Source organism: Lissotriton helveticus, chromosome 6 (genome assembly GCF_964261635.1).
Source record: "Lissotriton helveticus chromosome 6, aLisHel1.1, whole genome shotgun sequence".
Classification (NCBI taxonomy): Eukaryota; Metazoa; Chordata; class Amphibia; order Caudata; family Salamandridae; genus Lissotriton; species Lissotriton helveticus.
Window position 1 is genome coordinate 436,033,525 of NC_136067.1, and position 18,238 is coordinate 436,051,762.

The 18,238-nt window shown below is 45.3% G+C and overlaps 1 protein-coding gene across 2 annotated transcripts in view; it reads left to right on the forward strand.

Annotated features, from left to right (window-relative positions):
* The first annotated feature begins 648 nt into the window (after nucleotides 1-648).
* The window catches only part of PXDN (peroxidasin), a 740,799-nt gene continuing 723,209 nt past the window's right edge, over nucleotides 649-18,238 (forward strand). For both annotated transcript variants that reach the window (XM_078647879.1, XM_078647880.1), the window contains exon 1: nucleotides 649-941. In XM_078647879.1, coding sequence (XP_078504005.1) covers nucleotides 775-941 — 167 coding nt within the window. In that variant the 5' untranslated portion in view covers nucleotides 649-774. The remainder of the gene's footprint in view (nucleotides 942-18,238) is intronic.

The window sequence follows — 18,238 nt, forward strand, 5'->3', positions numbered from 1 at the left end:
CATTTACAAAGTATGTGGGCCTAGAGCCCAAAACTTTACACATACTTTTGGCCCAACTGGCGAATCAGGCAATATGCGTTAAAAATTCCATGCAGGATGCCAAGGGACAGACAGACATGCGCTCACTCCTGGGTCCTTTATATAGCTCCTAGAAACCTAAACTAGCTGAGCACCAGGTGATGGAAAGTTATCTTTTTATTTTGAGACCACTTACGTGAGAATTCGCACCTAGGAAAAGGACTGATAAAATCTCCTCAATGTATCATTCTGTCAACGTTAAAGTTCAGAGACATGATAGACCTGGCGGGTGTGCATGTGGTGGGGGGAGGGGGGCTGGTGTTGTTTGTGTATGAAAACCCTCTCCCTAATAGATTTTGAAGGACCCACAACCAAAGTGTTCCCTCATACTGTGTTTGTACCATTGTGCTCGCCAGTTAGGGAGAGGCACGGGGTGATCCATTGTTGGAGATGCCTTTGAAACTCCCCGGCAGCGGAATCCCCAGCATCCACCCCCAGCGGCATTGTCAGCTTGCAGGCCAGCGCGCGACCCACCCTGGATTCCCAACGTTGCACTCTGCCTGGCCCGGCTCCACCCATCCCGCCGCAGTCCTGCACGTCACGGCCCCTGCCCCGAGGCTGGGAAAGCCTCCGCAGTTTGAGCGACCAGAGGAGCAGCGAGGGGCGCGAGCGGAGGTGCTGCTGCTGCCTCCGTCCCACCGCTCTGCAGACTTCAGCCACTGATTCCTGACCCTCCCGCCCCAAGCTCCGCTCGCCATGGCAGGGCGGCTTGTCCTGTGGCAGCTCGTGGCCTCGGTGCTGCTCGCCCTCCTGCAGCAAGCAGCCTCCTGCCCCAGCCGCTGCCTGTGCTTCCGCACCACGGTGCGCTGCATGCATCTCATGCTGGAAACCCTGCCTGTCGTCTCGCCTCAGACTACCATCCTGTAAGTTTCTGCTCTTTGCGTTTCACTCCATTGAGCTGCGTGGCTGGCTAAACTCTCTCTCCACGCCGGTGTGCTAGCCGCATCCAAGGCTTACAGGCTCACTGCATGAGGAAAACTATTGCCATTCAAACACACACAAATGTAAGGTTTATAAGCGAGAACCTGAATGAAGCCACAGTCTGCTATAATAAGCCTGGATGTTTGACTGCTGTTTTTTTGTCTACTTAAGGTTCTTTCAGGTTTCCAGGCACTGCTTTCAGTGAACAAAGGCTTGAGGCAGGCAGGGGAGATCAAGAATCTACCGTGCTATGTATATGGGGGCACTGGCTTGCCCGTTTCCAGTTCTTTGTTTTGTTCAGCCGAACAGTTAGGGGGAGTAAATGAAGAGAGTGAAATGCTTTTAAGTTCACTCTTTTGAATTTGCTCTTATGGGTCTCGAACCAGTAACGACGTTCTGTAAATGCAGAAGCTTTAAAATCGTCAAATTAAATCCGTTACTTGTTTTTCTGAAGCATTAGTTTCTCGTGCCATGTCGTCTCGTTGGAAGTTTTACATACTTTTTTTACGTGTGTCAAAAAAAGTCTAACTGATTAAGCCAAATCAAAATGCTTAACGTGCCTTCAGAAAAAAAGCAACTTCGACCCCGAACCTTCCTTGCTTGTTATGTAGCGCCGGGCACTACGTTTGACAGTCTAGAACAAAGCAGTGCAGAGTGAAACTAAAGTTTCAAACCTTTTCCCTTTTTACCAGCTTTGTTGATGCTCCAGCATGTATTCGATTTTCATCCCATAAGTTTAAATAAGTTGCAATCATTAGAAGTCTGGGAGGTTTTCTTGTGAGTTTAATTGTTTATCATTGACGTGCCTCTGTGGGCAGAGGAACATATAATTGAGCTTTACACCTTCAATAACCCAAAAAAAGCTTGTTACCTCGAAACTACTCTTTATTATTCTAGACCATAGGGTTTCGGATCTAGGTGGGCGGACGCTCGTGGGCTCGGGTTCTGTTTTTGAGTCCGTGGCAGAATTGCTGGTACACAAGTCAGTTGTCCGTTTTGTTACTCTGCCTGGGCTAAAAAGGGTTGTGTACATGTGCATAGTGATGGTGCGATTGTACAGACTTGTAAGAGAGTCTGTATTTGACCAGGCAAGTATAATTATCATAGTCCATGTACATCTTGCTATATCGGGACAGTCCAGACTTCCACTGTAGACCCCTGTCGCAGCCTGTTAGATTACAGATCCAACAACACAAAGCTGCCTTAATAATCCTTCAGTCCAGAAGTAGGACTTGGCTTTGTGCCAGTCCAGTGCAGATGTCTGCACAACTACTTTCAGATGCTTGACCCCGGGCTTCGTGCATGTCTGTTAAAGTACAGAGGAAGATGTGTTTACAGTGTTTAAGTTAGACATAAAAAGTAACATTAATTGGAGGAATGAGTCTGGCAGCTGCATACGCTGGCGGGACTGATGGTGGAGTGGGAGAAGCTCAACTTTGTGTAGTTGAGGAAAGCCCTACTTGTGTATTTAAATGCCTGCGCCTATTGGAGAGAGCCCTGAAAGCTGGAAGTCACCCCCCCCCCCCCCCTATGCCCAGATCTTATTTCTGCCAGCTGGCAGTGGAAGCCGCTCATTGCAGGACCACAGCGAACTGTTCTTGATGTCATTGTGCTGTTCCTTTGTACTCTTCATTGTGATCTCTTAATTCACCCTGGATGTTCATCTGGTGAACGTGTGAGCCAGGCAATGGCTGCCTTGAGGATTCGTATGTTGGGTGCATTCTGCTGTGCGCTTTTGCATTACATCAGTTGTTGATGGCGGTTGGAGTCCATTCTAAACTTTGTAGGAAATATTTTATTACTTGTGGTGGTGCTGCCTGTCAGCTAAGATGAAAGTGAATTCTTATGCCCCTGCATGCTGCTCATCCCCAAAATATGTTAATTGTAGAGAGTCCTTTCAATGCTCATGCAAGTACTGATGCCTTTTTAGGAGATTTGAGAGCTAAGGTCTCAGATTGAGACTCGTGCAGGTTGCTACTGGTTGCAAGCCAGGAAGGAATTTCCTAATGTTAATAGAGACTGTAGTCCAGACCTAGGTTGTTTTGTTTGATATCAGGATCTGTTAAATGTTCTGGTTCTCAGAGCAACTTAACATTTAGTTCATGTTGTATGGAATTTGAGGCTGATGTGCCAACAGGTGCTTATAGTTATTGTTATTGGTGTTTTGTAAAGCGCTTGAATCACCCAGGGGCATCTCCGCGCTAACCTAGTCCAATTACCGAGAGCAACGAAAGGCCAGGAGAAAAAATCAGTATAAGGAAGCCTTCAGCTGTTTTCTGAAGGTCAGGTAGGAAGGGGCCTTGCGAAGCCCTTCTGGCAAGTAGTTCCAGTATTTAGGACCTACATATGAAAAGGCTTTACCTCCCAGGCGGTTCCGTTTAATCCGGGGATGGCTAACAGGGCCTTACTGTTAGATCTTAAATTACAGTGTGAAGTCTGTCTACAGAGTCTATTTTGTAGATACTTTGGGCCGGTGTCCATCAGGGCTTTAAAAACTAAACAGCACGTTTTAAAGAAAGATCTCTTTTTAAGTGGCAGCCAATGGAGTTCCTTCAATAAAAGGAAGCGATGGTGTGCCAGGGGGACGGTTCAAGACCATCCGAGCGGCAGTATTTTGGATTACTTGGAGCTTTCCTAGCTGTGTATCACCTACTTCTGCCAGCAAGGCGTTCCCATATTCCAACCGGCTGATCACTAAGGCCTGTACTACCGTTCTACGGTGGCTCACGGGAAGATATGGGATAATTTTCCACAGCAGCCGAAGGCTATAATAACAGGAACTCATGATATTGCTAACATTTTTAGGACGAGCCTGTCCCATTCCGCAGGAATGGATAGGATCGAATTCATGTCGGCAAAATCCTCTTCAAACTAAGGGGTTTCAGCCTGGCGTTTTCTTGCAGTTCACGTGAACATGCACGAGCATTCACAGCCAGGGCTTCTCCTCCCCTAGCAGCACTCCTCCCACACCAGCAACTCCCCCCTCCCACACCAGCACCTCCCCTCTCTCACACCAGCACCTCCCCTCTCTCTCCCCGCAAACACAGCCTTCCTTTCATTTCTCCTCCCCCTCCCCAGCCAGCTTCCCCAGGCCGTGTTCCTCAGATATGCTATTGCATATCGTTTGCTACCTCTTGTATTTTGTTGCTCTTGATACTTGCACAACTGTCACTATTGTCTCATGTAACGTAACGTTTGCTTTTGTAACATGCTCACTTGTAATTTTGGCTTCATGTATCTAAAAACGCCTCCCTCGCGCTCCTTTCTCCCTCTCTCCCGCTGCCTAGTCCTCCCACCCCCTCCCTCTCCAGCGCGCGCTCCACTCGCATCTGCCTGCTGCTCCCCCGCCCACCCCCCCACTTCCCAACCAGCAATGCCGAGAAGCTTGTTTCCTCTAAGAACATATCGTTTGCTACCTCCAGGCCGTGTTCCCTCAGATATGCTATTGCATATCGTTTGCTACCTCTTGTATTTTGTTGCTCTTGATACTTGCACAACTGTCACTATTGTCTCATGTAACGTAACGTTTGCTTTTGTAACATGCTCACTTGTAATTTTGGCTTCATGTATCTAAAAACGCCTCCCTCGCGCTCCTTTCTCCCTCTCTCCCGCTGCCTAGTCCTCCCACCCCCTCCCTCTCCAGCGCGCGCTCCACTCGCATCTGCCTGCTGCTCCCCCGCCCACCCCCCCACTCCCCCGCCCACCCCCCCACTCCCCCCACCAGCAATTCACACACAGCAACGCCACTCACACACGCAACGCCACTCACACACGCAACGCCACTCACACACGCAACGCCACTCACACACGCAACGCCACTCACACACGCAACGCCACTCACACACGCAACGCCACTCACACACGCAACGCCACTCACACACGCAACGCCACTCACACACGCAACGCCACTCACACACGCAACGCCACTCACACACGCAACGCCACTCATCCACGCAACCCCAATCATCGACGCAACGCCACTCACACACGCAACGCCACTCACACGCAACGCCACTCACCCACGCAACGCCACTCACCCACGCAACGCCACTCACCCACGCAACGCCACTCACCCACGCAACGCCACTCACCCACGCAACGCCACTCACCCACGCAACGCCACTCACCCACGCAACGCCACTCACCCACGCAACGCCACTCACCCACGCAACGCCACTCACCCACGCAACGCCACTCACCCACGCAACGCCGCTCATCATATTGTGCTGCAAAACTAAATACTTATAAGGTCCCACAAGCGAGACCTATTGGCAATGCCAATGCTTGTTCTTCATAGACAGGTCTTCCTCAAGTTGTGTTCCTAGGCTTTTTACTGCGATCGAGGGCACTGGCGCGGTGCCCAGCTTTACTGGCCACCAGTCATCCAGTACCAGTTCCTGTCTTTTACCCAGAAACATTAACTCTGTCTTTCCAGGGTTTAATTGGAGGCAAGACTGTGCCATCAAATTTGCTATAGCCAACATTCCTAGGGTAAAACGTCCTCTTTCCTCCGCCAGGTCTCTCCCAATGGGGAGGATCAGTTGAGTGTTATCTGCATATGACACGACCTCAAATCCATATTGCCGCACTATTCTGGCTAGCGGGGCCATATAAACATTGAAGAGGGTCGGGCTAAGACATGAGCCCTGTGGAACCCCTCTCTCCAACGAGTATTTATTTGACCTGAAAGGGCCCATCATGACCTGTTGTTTCCTGTCGGCTAAAAAGTGAGTCAGCTACTTTAGCGCCAGGTCCCCGATTCCGCAATCCTATAGCCTCTCCGCCAGCAGTCGATGTGAAACGGTATCGAATGCTGCGGAGAGGTCCAGGAGGATCAGCATCACCGATTTTATCCCCCCCCCGTCCAGCGTCCGCCTGATGGAGTCTGTAACTGATAGAATGGCCGTCTCCCTGCTAAATCCAGGCCGGAAGCCGGACTGTGATATGTCAAGGATGTTATTAGACTCAAGGTACTGGCTCAATTGTGTGTTGATGTGAGCCTCGAGTATCTTTGCTAAAAGAGGAAGTAATGATATTGGACTGCGGGATCAGCTGATGGTTTCTTGAGAATAGAATGCACATGTGCTTCCTTGCATGCCATAGGGATATGGCCACTAGCGATCGAGGAGTTGAACATTTTCTGAATGGTCGGCGCACAGCTCTCTGCAATCCGGGCCATAACATAAGGTGGGCAGATATTGCTTGGGGATCCCGATTTGGATGCTTTTAGATGACGAATGACGTCTTGTTGTGCAATGGGCTCAAACCGGTTGAGGCAGCTCTCCGGCACCCAGTAATTGACGCGGGGTTCAACTGAGCTGGGGCTTTTGTTTTTTTGGAAAGTTCTCATAGATCAAGGAGATCTTATCTTGAAAGTAAGTGGCTAGAGCTTCACAGAGCTCCTGTGTTTCCACCGGTGATTGTTTACAGGCCTGTGGGGAGGAGAAGTCCTTCACGATACCAAATAGTGTCTTTAAGGAATTCCCAGCCTGTTCAATTTGCACCTGGATGTAGCCACATCTGGCCACTTTGATATTGTGATGATAGCCTGCTAAGGCTTTTTTATAGTTCTTTTTATCCTCATCACTTTTGGATCGTCTCCATTGCCTCTCCAGAGTTTTACAGGTGGATTTTTCAATTTTTAGAGCCCCTGATTACCAGGGTGCTGAGACTCGGCGAGGTCCTGACTTCGTCTTTTTTCGGGATAATCGTAGCTAACGTTTGAGCCAGCGCCCGAGTTGTCCAGTAGCGTCTCAGTGTCCATGTCCCTTAATTCCTTGATATGAATCTCTTATGCAACTGTTTGAGTCTCTGACAATCCATGACTCCTTTATGGTGGATACAAGAATGCTGCCAGCTATGAGTGGCATACAAACTCCTCAGAACTTTCCCAGTTATTACTATTTACATGGTGTGTACCTCCTGGGGATTTATATATAGCCTCCAAGGTGAAGAACATTGGAATTGATGAACTTCAAACGCTGCCATTAACAGGAAGCTTTTCATAAGACTTTCCCTGTCATTTATCTCCTAGAGAAAGTCCTCTTTCCTTGCTCGCTGTTCCCTTATACACAATCTTTGCAACCCCCCGCCCCAGTATATTTTGGACAACAAAGGTATGAAAAGATATGCACACTCCAAATCCAAGAATGTTAGCAGAGCACTTTGCAGCTTTGGGGGCAAAACATTTTTAGTACAACAGTTGTTCTGCGGCATGCCTACCACAGGATTGCAGAAAACAGCAAGAACACATATATTTTAGCAAATTTTTTTAAACCTTCCAGTTTAATTAAGCCTTTGATGACGTTCTATCTTAGGCCCCTTATCTCTCTCTTTATGGTACTTAATAACTTATTGGGTGCACTAAAGTCCAGTTTAGTATGCTGTGAAACCAGCTTATGCATCATGTACCCCAAGATGAAAAATATCATAGCAACATTTTGATGTGGCGTGTGTGCATCTTATTGTATTGTTTTAACTTGCTTCTTGGTGCCTGTCTTTACCTAATGCACATTGTTTTTAGGTCTCGCCTGTCGATGCGCATGCGCATCGAGCAAGGCGAGAGTATTGGGACTTATCCACTCTTTATCCACACTGCAAGGAATCGTGGCGATTCCTTGCAGTGCCCGTGACTTTTAAGCTCAATGCGCATGCGCATTGAGCTTAAAAGCGCGTGCACGTCCGTCTTTGTTTACCCGCTCCGCCCCCTCCCCTTCCCGCCGTGTCGCATTTCTCCTCCCCCCTCCCCTCTCTTCCCTCCGTCTTGTTTATTTTACCCGCTCCGCCCCCTCCCCTTCCCGCCGTGTCGCATTTCTCCTCCCCCCTCCCCTCTCTTCCCTCCGTCTTGTTTTTATTTTATTATTTTGCCCAGCGCACACAGCGTCCGATTAACAACATATGTCACTTCTCTTTTTTATTCATTATTGTTTTTATCGTGGCTTACACTATCTCTTACGCACATAACTTTATTATACACAGCACTCGCGCAACGCCGTTTCCGGATCTAAACACGCCCCCTTGCATCACACGCTGATTCGACTCCCAACAGCAGACACGGAGTCGCAGGCCAGCAGCCACGAGTGCAGAACCACTAGTTGGCGAATAGGTAAGCGCATAAAATTACCCCTCCTTAAGTCGCAGCACATCACCGTAGTTGCATTTAACATTTGTGATTTCTTAGCTCAGAGGTTTCTACCAGAGGTGACAGCGGAACCATTATTTATTAGGTTAAAAGAGTTTAAGACATTTCTTTAAGACATTAGTCCCTTTTTAGGGTCCATTTTCAGCGGCAGTGTGAGACCATCTCTTACAGGATTTTAAATTGCAGAATGGGGTCAGTGCATCCCATTTACTTACAACTTATTTACTTCTGAACAGCAAGGCGCGCATAACATAAGCGCGTTATTTTCACTGCAACGCTTGTTATTCACTGCGGGCTGGAGGGAGTGAGTCTCTGTCCCGGGCCCCTGCCAGGGGCCCCTGCAGAGCTGCTCTGTCGCAAGAAACGCCTTGGAAACTTAGCGCCACTCATCAGGATTCATCGAGTGCGTGTGATTGGTGTCTCTCTGCCTCGTGTGCCTTCTCTCTCTCTCACGTACATCTCTCTCCCCTCCCCCCAGATCTCATCCTCCTTAAGGGCCCGCCCCCTCAACGGTGACTCACCTAGCAGGCATCCAGCTAATGAAACTGCTGGAGTTTAAAGGGCTCCTACCTGCTCCAGCAGACCCCGGTCATGTGACATGGGGGTGGGGGCGCAACGCCCCCCCACCCCCCATGTGGGGGAACACCCAATGTACTGTAACCCGACCGACCCACTCCATTCTTATCTGCACGAGCCTCCTCGTGCGCAGCCTGGTTCCCCGCCTTAACCTTGTAATTAGACGCTTTGCTGCCCTTCCTTAAGCCACCAAAACGAGGCCCCCCATACCCCTCCACTCTCTTCGCTCCCACTCCTGTGCTTTTTCTCCCTCTAACCTGCCTCCGAAATTGAAGCGTTTTTATGCCCCCCACCCTCCCCCCGTTGCGTCTCTCCAGGCCAAATTCCTCTTCGTCAGTACTCTGGGAGACAACTCCTAAGCTGAGGCTCCTGCAGCAGCCCCCCGCCACTCGCGCTCGCCCCTCGTGCGCCTTTGTCTACCCTTTAACCCGACTCCCCATTGAAACCTTCTTCCTGATACTCGGTGCGTCACCCCATGCCAAATACCTGGTTTGTTTTACTCCGAGAAGAGTAAATCATCTGCGCAGGATCACAGGATGTTGAGCCACTCCCAAGTCGGCAGCTCTGTGCATAGGCCACATCACTTTCCCTATGGTCCCCACTATAGCCTACGGTTGCCTAGCGGGCCCCATTGACTAACTTGCGTCTTCTGTGATCCTGTCCGCCCTCCGAGCTTAGCCTGCCACTCACGAATTGCAATTTTCTAACAACCATTGAGCCAGCCCCAGACAAAACACTTTCAACCCTCCTATCCTCACACATCATTAACCTACCCTCCCGCATATTGCTCCACTCCTGTTGCCATATGAACCATCGCGCTGGGGGCAATGCAGTCCTCCATGCGCACTGCTGCTAGGCCCGCAAGGTGGTACCTGGGCTAAACATTGGGTGTAGCCACACCCTATTGTAATTGTATACCACTCTTCACCCTCACTCACCCTCACTCACCCTCACTCACCCTCACTCACCCTCAACCCCTCACTCACCCTCACTCATCCTCACTCACCCTCAACCCCTCACCCTCACCCACCCTCAACCCCTCACCCTAACTCACTCACCCTCACCCACCCTCACCCACCCTCACCCACCCTCACCCACCCTCACCCACCCTCACTCACCCTCACTCACCCTCACTCACCCTCAACCCCTCACTCACCCTCACTCACCCTCACTCACCCTCACCCTCACTCACCCTCAACCCCTCACCCTCACACAGTGCAATAGGTCTCGGAGCATTTGAGTTAGAGCTTTTAGATTTGTTTATGGCTTTTTTTATTTGTAATTCTTTAGCATTGGCTACAGGAAACAAAAATGCTAAAGATTTACAAAAAAAACCCATAAACAATTCTAAAAGCACTAACTCTAATGCTGCGAGACCTATTGCATTTCCAATGCTTGTTTTTCTCATTGACAGTACATGCTAAAGCCCCTAACAAGTGTCTTCTTTAGTGGCAGTTTAATATACATAGATGAGTAGACAAAGCAGCTTTGTGGGGCAGTTTTGCGTACATTCATTTGAACCCTGACAGTCCATCAGTATTTTTTGCCACTCTCAAATTAACCTGTCAGATACATATTCAAATAGCTTCCCCTATCCACAGATTGCCCATACTCAAATGTCCAAACTGACTTATGCACCTTTTAGAAATTCACCCACTTGACCAGAAATCCATCCTAAACAACCGATGCAAAACGAGATCCAGACCAATTTGCACCAATAACTGCAAATACCTATATCTCCGCCATCGCTCCTAAATACCAAGTCTTACTTAACATTTGTCTAAGAAAAACCACACGCGTGTTTATGAGGAAGCAGAAAAGTTGCTAGCTAATATTAAAGACCACGAAACATCGGTGAAGCGCAGTAATGGGATGTGGCGGCCTTCCAAGAACATCTGGCGCTTCCTTTCTAAGTAAAAGCAGAAAGTATTGTTCAAGGTGTTTTGTCTTTTCCCTGAGAAATTGCAGAATTAGTTTCTACCTTGGGGTCTTAATACAGATTGAATTGGAGTCTAGTGACGCCATACCCAATGTGACTAGTAATGATGGGCCCACTAATGTGGTGAGGTTGTCCGTTTGCATATTGTGCATATTTATGTATCAGGCAAGTATACAATAAGGAAGCACCCATCGTAGAAATGTTTTACCCGGACAACTAGGGCATGAGGAGTACGAAGGCTTCTTTTTAGCAAATCATTTGTGTTTCTTTTCAGATCCTGACCTTGAATTGCCCAACCATCAGGCATTCAACGATCACACGTGGCAATGTGCCTGTGGTGATGTCACATTATCAGTTTGATGTCAGAAAGATTGGAACACATGCAGTTTACTTCACAATGGCTTGTGAAAGTCACATACACATGATTGACCTGTTCCCACCGAATAACTAACTGTGCACATTGATCCAAACATCCTGTATAGCTGCAGCAGGAAAAGAGCACCTTTTTAAAACTATCACTCTTCAAAGTCCAATATCTTATGTCTTCGTAGATTAGTTTGCAGGCACAAACTTGTAAGGAGATTGTTGTGGGATCTTAATAGCATATCAGAAATATTCTTTCAGTTTTAGCTAAAAACCCTCAGGAATTTCCCATCTGGCAGGTTGTACCTGAGCTAGATTAGTCAATTATGTGACCCATGGTATTTGAGTTTGAGGCCTTGATGTGGGTGTTGCACCAAAACTAGCCAAGAAAGGTCCCCTGAAACTCACAACACTTTTTGGATCAGTGTAGAGTTAGACATTAACAGGCACTGACCTGTGATTATGAGCTCAAGAATTGTATAGGAGTGTGGAATTCCTAACATTGACATCCTAGACATATATTTTAGGGTGATTCATGCTTATTTTGCCCACTGGACAAGTATGTGCAACCCACTTCAAAAGGAACATTTTGTCTGACAACGTACAGTACCACAGTGTGGATCTGTGAAAGATGATTGCCTTACAATAATGAATGGTTTTTTTGTGTCTCTATGTAGAAGTATTCAAACTTGTATAATGATTCATTAATGCAAGCGCTTGGTGTAATGTAAATTGCATTATTGACAGTGCTCCCAGTATAAAAACATCTCCAAAATGTTCCAGCCTGTGTTCAGTTGTAATCCTCCCATAGAGCTCATGAAATTATTTATATATATATATATATATATATATATATATATATATGTTGAGGCGTCAATTCGGAAATGAAATCCAACAATATGACAGCGGACCCAAATTTTCAAAGGTGCGATTTTATTCGTGCATGAAACCCCACACCTCAGCCATGACGCGTTTCGGGCCTCCTTGGTCACAAGATCAGTGATTGTTAAAAAAAGTATCCAAAAAGTTGGCACCTGAACTAAATATTTTTCAAAAGTATTCAACTTTAAACAGAGTTTATAGGAAGTGCCACTTAGTAAAACGTGCTTAATTCATGCCAATATTGTATTAAAAATAAGGTTAACCACGGAGAATCAGTGTAAAATTATTTGGGGCAGCATTATGGGCAAAATGAAAATATATTAGGGGCCCAAGTAAAAAAAAAAAAGTACACTGCATGTATATGTTCCTGCATTGGTACAGGTTTAGAACTTTCAGGAATTCACAACACTGTACAGAAGGAGCCCTGAAAGCATACTTGTAGCAAACTTTAATGACTCCCATTTCTCATGAGCAAATACACACATACACACACACATATTTTCCTAGTTCAAAAATCTGCTGAGCCATTGCAAATTAACTTTCCCTACATTTTTTTTTCTCTCTACTCAAGATTTTTTTTATTCCTGCCATTGTCCGAAGTACATTTCCAGTATGGTAAAATATTGGGAAGGAGCTGGCTGATGCACTTCAACATGTAAGTTTGTGGGTGTACACAAATTTACAGGGCCTTCCAACCCTGGAAATACTGCTTCCTGCCTGCTTCCAGTTCATGGATATAGATTTGCGGTCATGTAGCAAAATTGACCTACCTTGAATTTAAACCCGAAGATCATTTGAGCCCTAAAGAATGAATGAATGAATAAAGGATCATTTATAAAGCGTGTGGTTACCTGGGGCATCCCAGCGCTTAGACGCCATATAAACTATTGAGGAGATCAAGGGAAGAAAAATGCTTTCAGTAGTTTCCTGAACTTGAGGTAGTCGGTTTCAGACCGTATGTGGAGGGGGAGACTGTTCCAAAGTCTGGATGCATTTTATGTGATCAGTCGACCTCCACTACGTGCATGTTTAATTTTAGGAACTAAGATTAATCCTCTGTTCTCAGATCTAAGGACTCTCTTTGGTATATAAGGTAGAATCCAAGGACGGATCAAAGGTGAGCCCTTTCCAGAGATTGACATATGGGTGATACACAGAGCCTTAAATCGAATTCTTTCTTGGACAGGGAGCCAATGCAGGGTAGCGATAGCTGGTTTTGCGGAGGAGCGTCTATAAATGTTCAGCAGCATATGGGCTGCACAGTTCTGTACTGTTTGAAGTCTTTTGGTGGTGGACTGGGGGGGGGGGCTCCCAGGTATATGGCTTTGGCATAGTCCAGTTGTGATAGAATAAGGGCCTCGACTAGCAGCAGCTTAGCAGCAAAAGGTAATGGGGGGAGTATCCTTCTAATCATTCTTAAAAGGCCGTAACAACTAGCTGCCACTATGCATGATTGTTCCTTAAAATAGAGGTTACAATCAAGCCAGACTCCTAGACTTTTGATTTGTTTTTTTTTTTGAGACAGGGGGGGGACCTAGGCAGCTAGGCCAGAGGTGGTCTATATTTAAAGGAGAGGACTTCCCCGAAAGCAGGAGTTTGGTCTTTGAACCACTGAGTTTCAAGAATGAGGTATTCATCCAGTTAAAAACTTTCTCAAGGCAGGTGGCTAGTTCGGGGTCATGTTGATTAGATTGCTTCATGGAGATAACTGAGTGTCGTCAGCATATGTGACGATCTGTACACCAAATGGGCATACCGTTTCAGCTAGCGAACTCATGTAAACATTGAACATAGTGGGGCTTAGGGAAGATCCTTGTGGGACCCCACATGTCAATGGTATTTGTTTCGAAGAGTATTCATCTTTGAAGACTGTGAAAACTCTGTTTTGAACATAATCAGAGGCCTGATACATTAAGAATACTGCCATAATGTGTTCCCTCACTGCTGGCACCAAAAGTGACGATTGTATTCTTTTTACAAGACTATTAGATTTCCCAACACGTGCCTTGGACAAAGTGACATTTTATAAAATTTCACATCATAGTTAGTGGTTTGAAGAAATATGTTTCAGTGTAAATCTAAGAGTGGGTTTTGTCATCCATCAAACTGGAAAACCAAAAAGTCGATTGACAGATAAGAAAGGCATTATAATACTGCCTAAATTGTGGAAAGTCAACCATTTGCTTCTGCAAAAATTTAGCTTGCAATTTCCAATACAGGGGTAGTCATTGTTTCATAACAACGTTTCATCAATAGATCTAAAATCTGTATTTTTCAGACAACTGTGCAATGTGTTCCATAACACACGATTTCCTGTGATGTATACGTTTTTATGACACTGCGTTTTATGCAATACAAGTACCTAAATATATAATACATAATACTGTAAAAAAATACCTTATCTGCAAACTTGTGTTGTAGTTGCGATGTAATTGCATGAATGTTAGTAATATACATCCCTTAGTCTCAACACCTCAGTCTCTGCCAGGCCCACCTTTCATCCTACTTTCCCTCCACAATGACCTATACTCACACATTGGAATGATTGGCTGATTCTGCACATTGTGATATCAAAAATCTTTTCAGCTTATGTGGGGTTTATTCCTTTCCACCCTGATGAATAGCTTGGATTTACTCGAATTCAGGAAGGCCTTAAAAACCTGGCTTTTTGACTAATTACTTCATCCGGGTTTAATTGCTGTGCTTTCTGGAGGATTGTAGCTAGCGCCAGGACACCTCAAGGTAACAGTTGCGCTTTACAAATCTTTTAATATTAACAGTTTTCTGCATGGAGTGGGACTCAGGGGCTTGTTTAATGTTGCCAACATCTTAAATCTGATCCATTGTAATATCTGGAAGAAAATGCTTTAACTACAGCTGGTGGACTGCTGATCTGGACCCTTGATAACTGTAAGAAAGGAGGTTATGTCCTGTGCAATTAGGTGTTTAGTCGCATCCAGCCAGAATCTGGTAGACAGCTGCTATGCGGGATTGATTGACCAAACCCAAGACTTTGGATTTTTTTTAAAAAGGGGCACCATGAATTGGAACGGTGAGTGATCTAGCTATGTGGTATTTACCAAAACCAATCACAAACCAAGAATGGCAATTAGGAACATTGTTAACGAAAAGTTCAGGCTTGATTGCCTTGAGTGAATCATTTTTTCAGAAGTCTGTGCAGGGGAATACCACAAATACCGGTTTATAAAATATGTAACTGTTAAAGCAGAGAGGGCCAGATGTATCAAAGGGTTTTACCCATTTTGTGTCTATGGGAAAATGTGTTCATACATATGGCCCAGAGTGCCTATTTAGACTTTCAAGACCAAATAAATCCCAAAGACCCATCAAAATGCGGCTTTGATGCGTCAGGTCCACTCTGCACAAGCCGTGGGCGATAGAAGCTTTATTATTCTTGTTTGTGAAGTTCTTAGTTCTATGCAGGAGAGTAGCATCATACTTTTATCATGTAAATTAAGTGGAGAAGCTGTGCTTGAGCCAGATGTGGGCAAGGCAAGCCGCCTTTTTATTTAAATGTAATGTTTATGAAAATTATGTACAACAGTGCTACCATGCAGTTGCAAACACGGTATGCGTTGCAGATGCACCTTGAACCCTTCTCCCCACTTAACTAGAAACCAGAGGAGGGCTGTCCCCAAAACTTTATTTTGCAAGCTATTGTGAGGTAGTTATTTTCTTTCATTTACCCTGTTGTGCGCGATGGTCTAGAACCTGGTTAACTAGCCAGCCAGCTAGCTAGATTAAGAGAAACATATGTAGTCTATGGCAAGCCCTTTGTCTTAGTATGTGTTGTCATGGGCCATTCTGTGACTGCATGAAGCCCGAGGTATCCCTTTTGTGACCGATTGTCCTCCCTAACCCTAAACTAGTAAGTGGGCCTGTCTGCTTTTTCTACTGAAAAGCTCTTCATTTTCAAAATGGTGTTCCTTTCTTTTATATGTACTGTTGATTGAAAGACCATTGTTTGCTTTGGCTTAGTACTGTTGTAAATGTTCACAAACATTAGGCTTGAATTCTGGTTTAGTGTCTTGTTATTTCAATATGGATTTAAATAGTCAAGGTATTAGAGGCCTGCGCTAGGTTCCTGGGATTTAAGGATTTCTACTTCTTATATCTTCCCTTTTTATGTATATTCTTTTCTCTTTTCTGGATCTGATTAGTTCCTTTTGTGTACTGTCTGTATGGTTCTATCACATTAGATTATACATATGCTTGTTTGTGTACACCTCACATTTTGTATTGTGCTTATTTTTGGGCACAGTGCTTGATCACTTGCATTGTTTTCTTGTTACAGCTTCTTCTTAGCGTTGCCAATAAAGCATAAGACACCGCCATATCTTGGAGCATTTTAGAGCTTATTTACTGCTTTTGTCCTGCCTGGTTATCCTCTCTCTTTTCTTTTTTTTCTTAAAATGCGCATGCCTGTGTTCATTACGAATTGGTACAATCTAGTCATGGTTGATAATTCCAGATACTCACAATATTGTACACGTGCACAACGTGACAAGGAGCTTTGCCGTCTTTCTGAGTGAAAACTCAAACTCTTCATGTCACTCTGTATCTCTTGTAAGGAATCCTTGTGAAATGATGTGATATTTGTGTTCTCGCAGTAATCAATCCCGAGTTTCTACAATATGAGTGACGAGAACGCATTCCTATGGACTTGCTGGATAGTTAGGATGTCCTCTATTCCTGAGTTCATCACTTGTTGAGTTTATTAAGGCTGCGTGTTTCCTCTGAGCATATGCACAACCAACTTAAATTCAGCACCATCCTTAAAGTACGCCATTTTTTGTTCTGCGGGCTGTGATTTTCTTACACTGGGTGAAATAACCATGTTCCTTGTTAACTGTCGCCTGGCTTACATGTGTGTATATATATATATATATATGTACATTTATATATTTTTTTGCTGTGCCTGCTTAAGCGAGAATAAATCATGTTCCTGCCTCCGTGCTGCAGCTGTAAAATCGTGCTGTGATCTTGCGTGTCGCCACTTCCGGAGTGGGACTGTACTATTCTAAAAATAATTGGAAAAACGTGCCGTGATCTCATTTCTGCCCACATGTTGGAATTGTAAGTCATGTGTCAGCCCTCGTAAAGAACGCGACCTGACCCCATGCGTCCCTCTCGGTATATAGAAATAGTCAAAGCAGCGCTGGAATCGAATGTCTCTTGTTGCTTCTGGTGGGATGATCATAAATCATTTAAAAAATACATGCATTCAGAACCATTACTCTATTTTAAATCGTACTGCATTTGCATGCGACCAGGCTGGGATACAGAAACATATTGTTTGTTGCTCACAGAGAATGTTTGAGAATGCCACATTTATTACTCGATCAAATGTGTTACACCAAAGAAGGCTCGCACAAGTGAAGGGAAGTTGAATAAGTACAATTCCTTACGTACCCTGCTGAAATTTGACATTTGGGAGAAACCAGCATTGGCGAAGGCAATAAGTCTCACATATGCAAGAGCTATTGTTTTCGACAATGTTTTTAGCCATATTGTACAACAGTGTGGCTGTGCAGCTTGGCTAAAAGGTAGAACATAAAGTGTTGTGGTGGGAGGAGCAACATCTACAGGCGGTGTAAACATTCTGTACATCAGTTATTTTAGAAAAGGTTCCCCAAGTCAGCAAGGCCACAGTAGCATTATACGTTTGTAAGAAAAATGAATGCTACCACTGCAGATATAGAAGAGCACCTGCAGTGATTAATTTGCTGATTGGTTTCTGGTTTATTAATGTTTTTTTTAAAATCTTTTTTTGTACCTGTTTTTTATCTTGACCCTAATTCTGAAATTGCCACCGACAAGGTTTGCAAATATTAACCTGTGATATTGAAAATGCAAATACTGGGTGTTGGGACAAAAACGTCCTCTGCATGGTTGAAGATGCATAATCCTGCCCTGAGTGCCCAACGGTATGGTTGTCTGGATCCCTCATGCTGATTTCTTTTCTTTTTTGTAATGGGTGAACACAGATAATGCGTGTGCACCATAACATAATCCTTCCTCACAGATTGTAGTCTTTTTGGACCAGAAGGGGTGCCCAAAATGCTACCCTCTTAGTGGTGGAAGACTTCTGCCTTCACTAAGAGTTAAGCAGCACAAGCGCGGTAGTGGCAGCATACGTGTACTGATCTTTAGTAATGAACAGGTCCTTTTTAGCCTGTATCTTAAATGAGGCCTACAGTTTCACTCACCTTTTAAAAAACTTTAGCTAATGTGTGCTTAACCCACCTTTTGCCCACTTCAGGTAGATGTGGAGTGCTACATAGTGCAGGAGTTGTGACTCTGCCCTGGGAGTATGT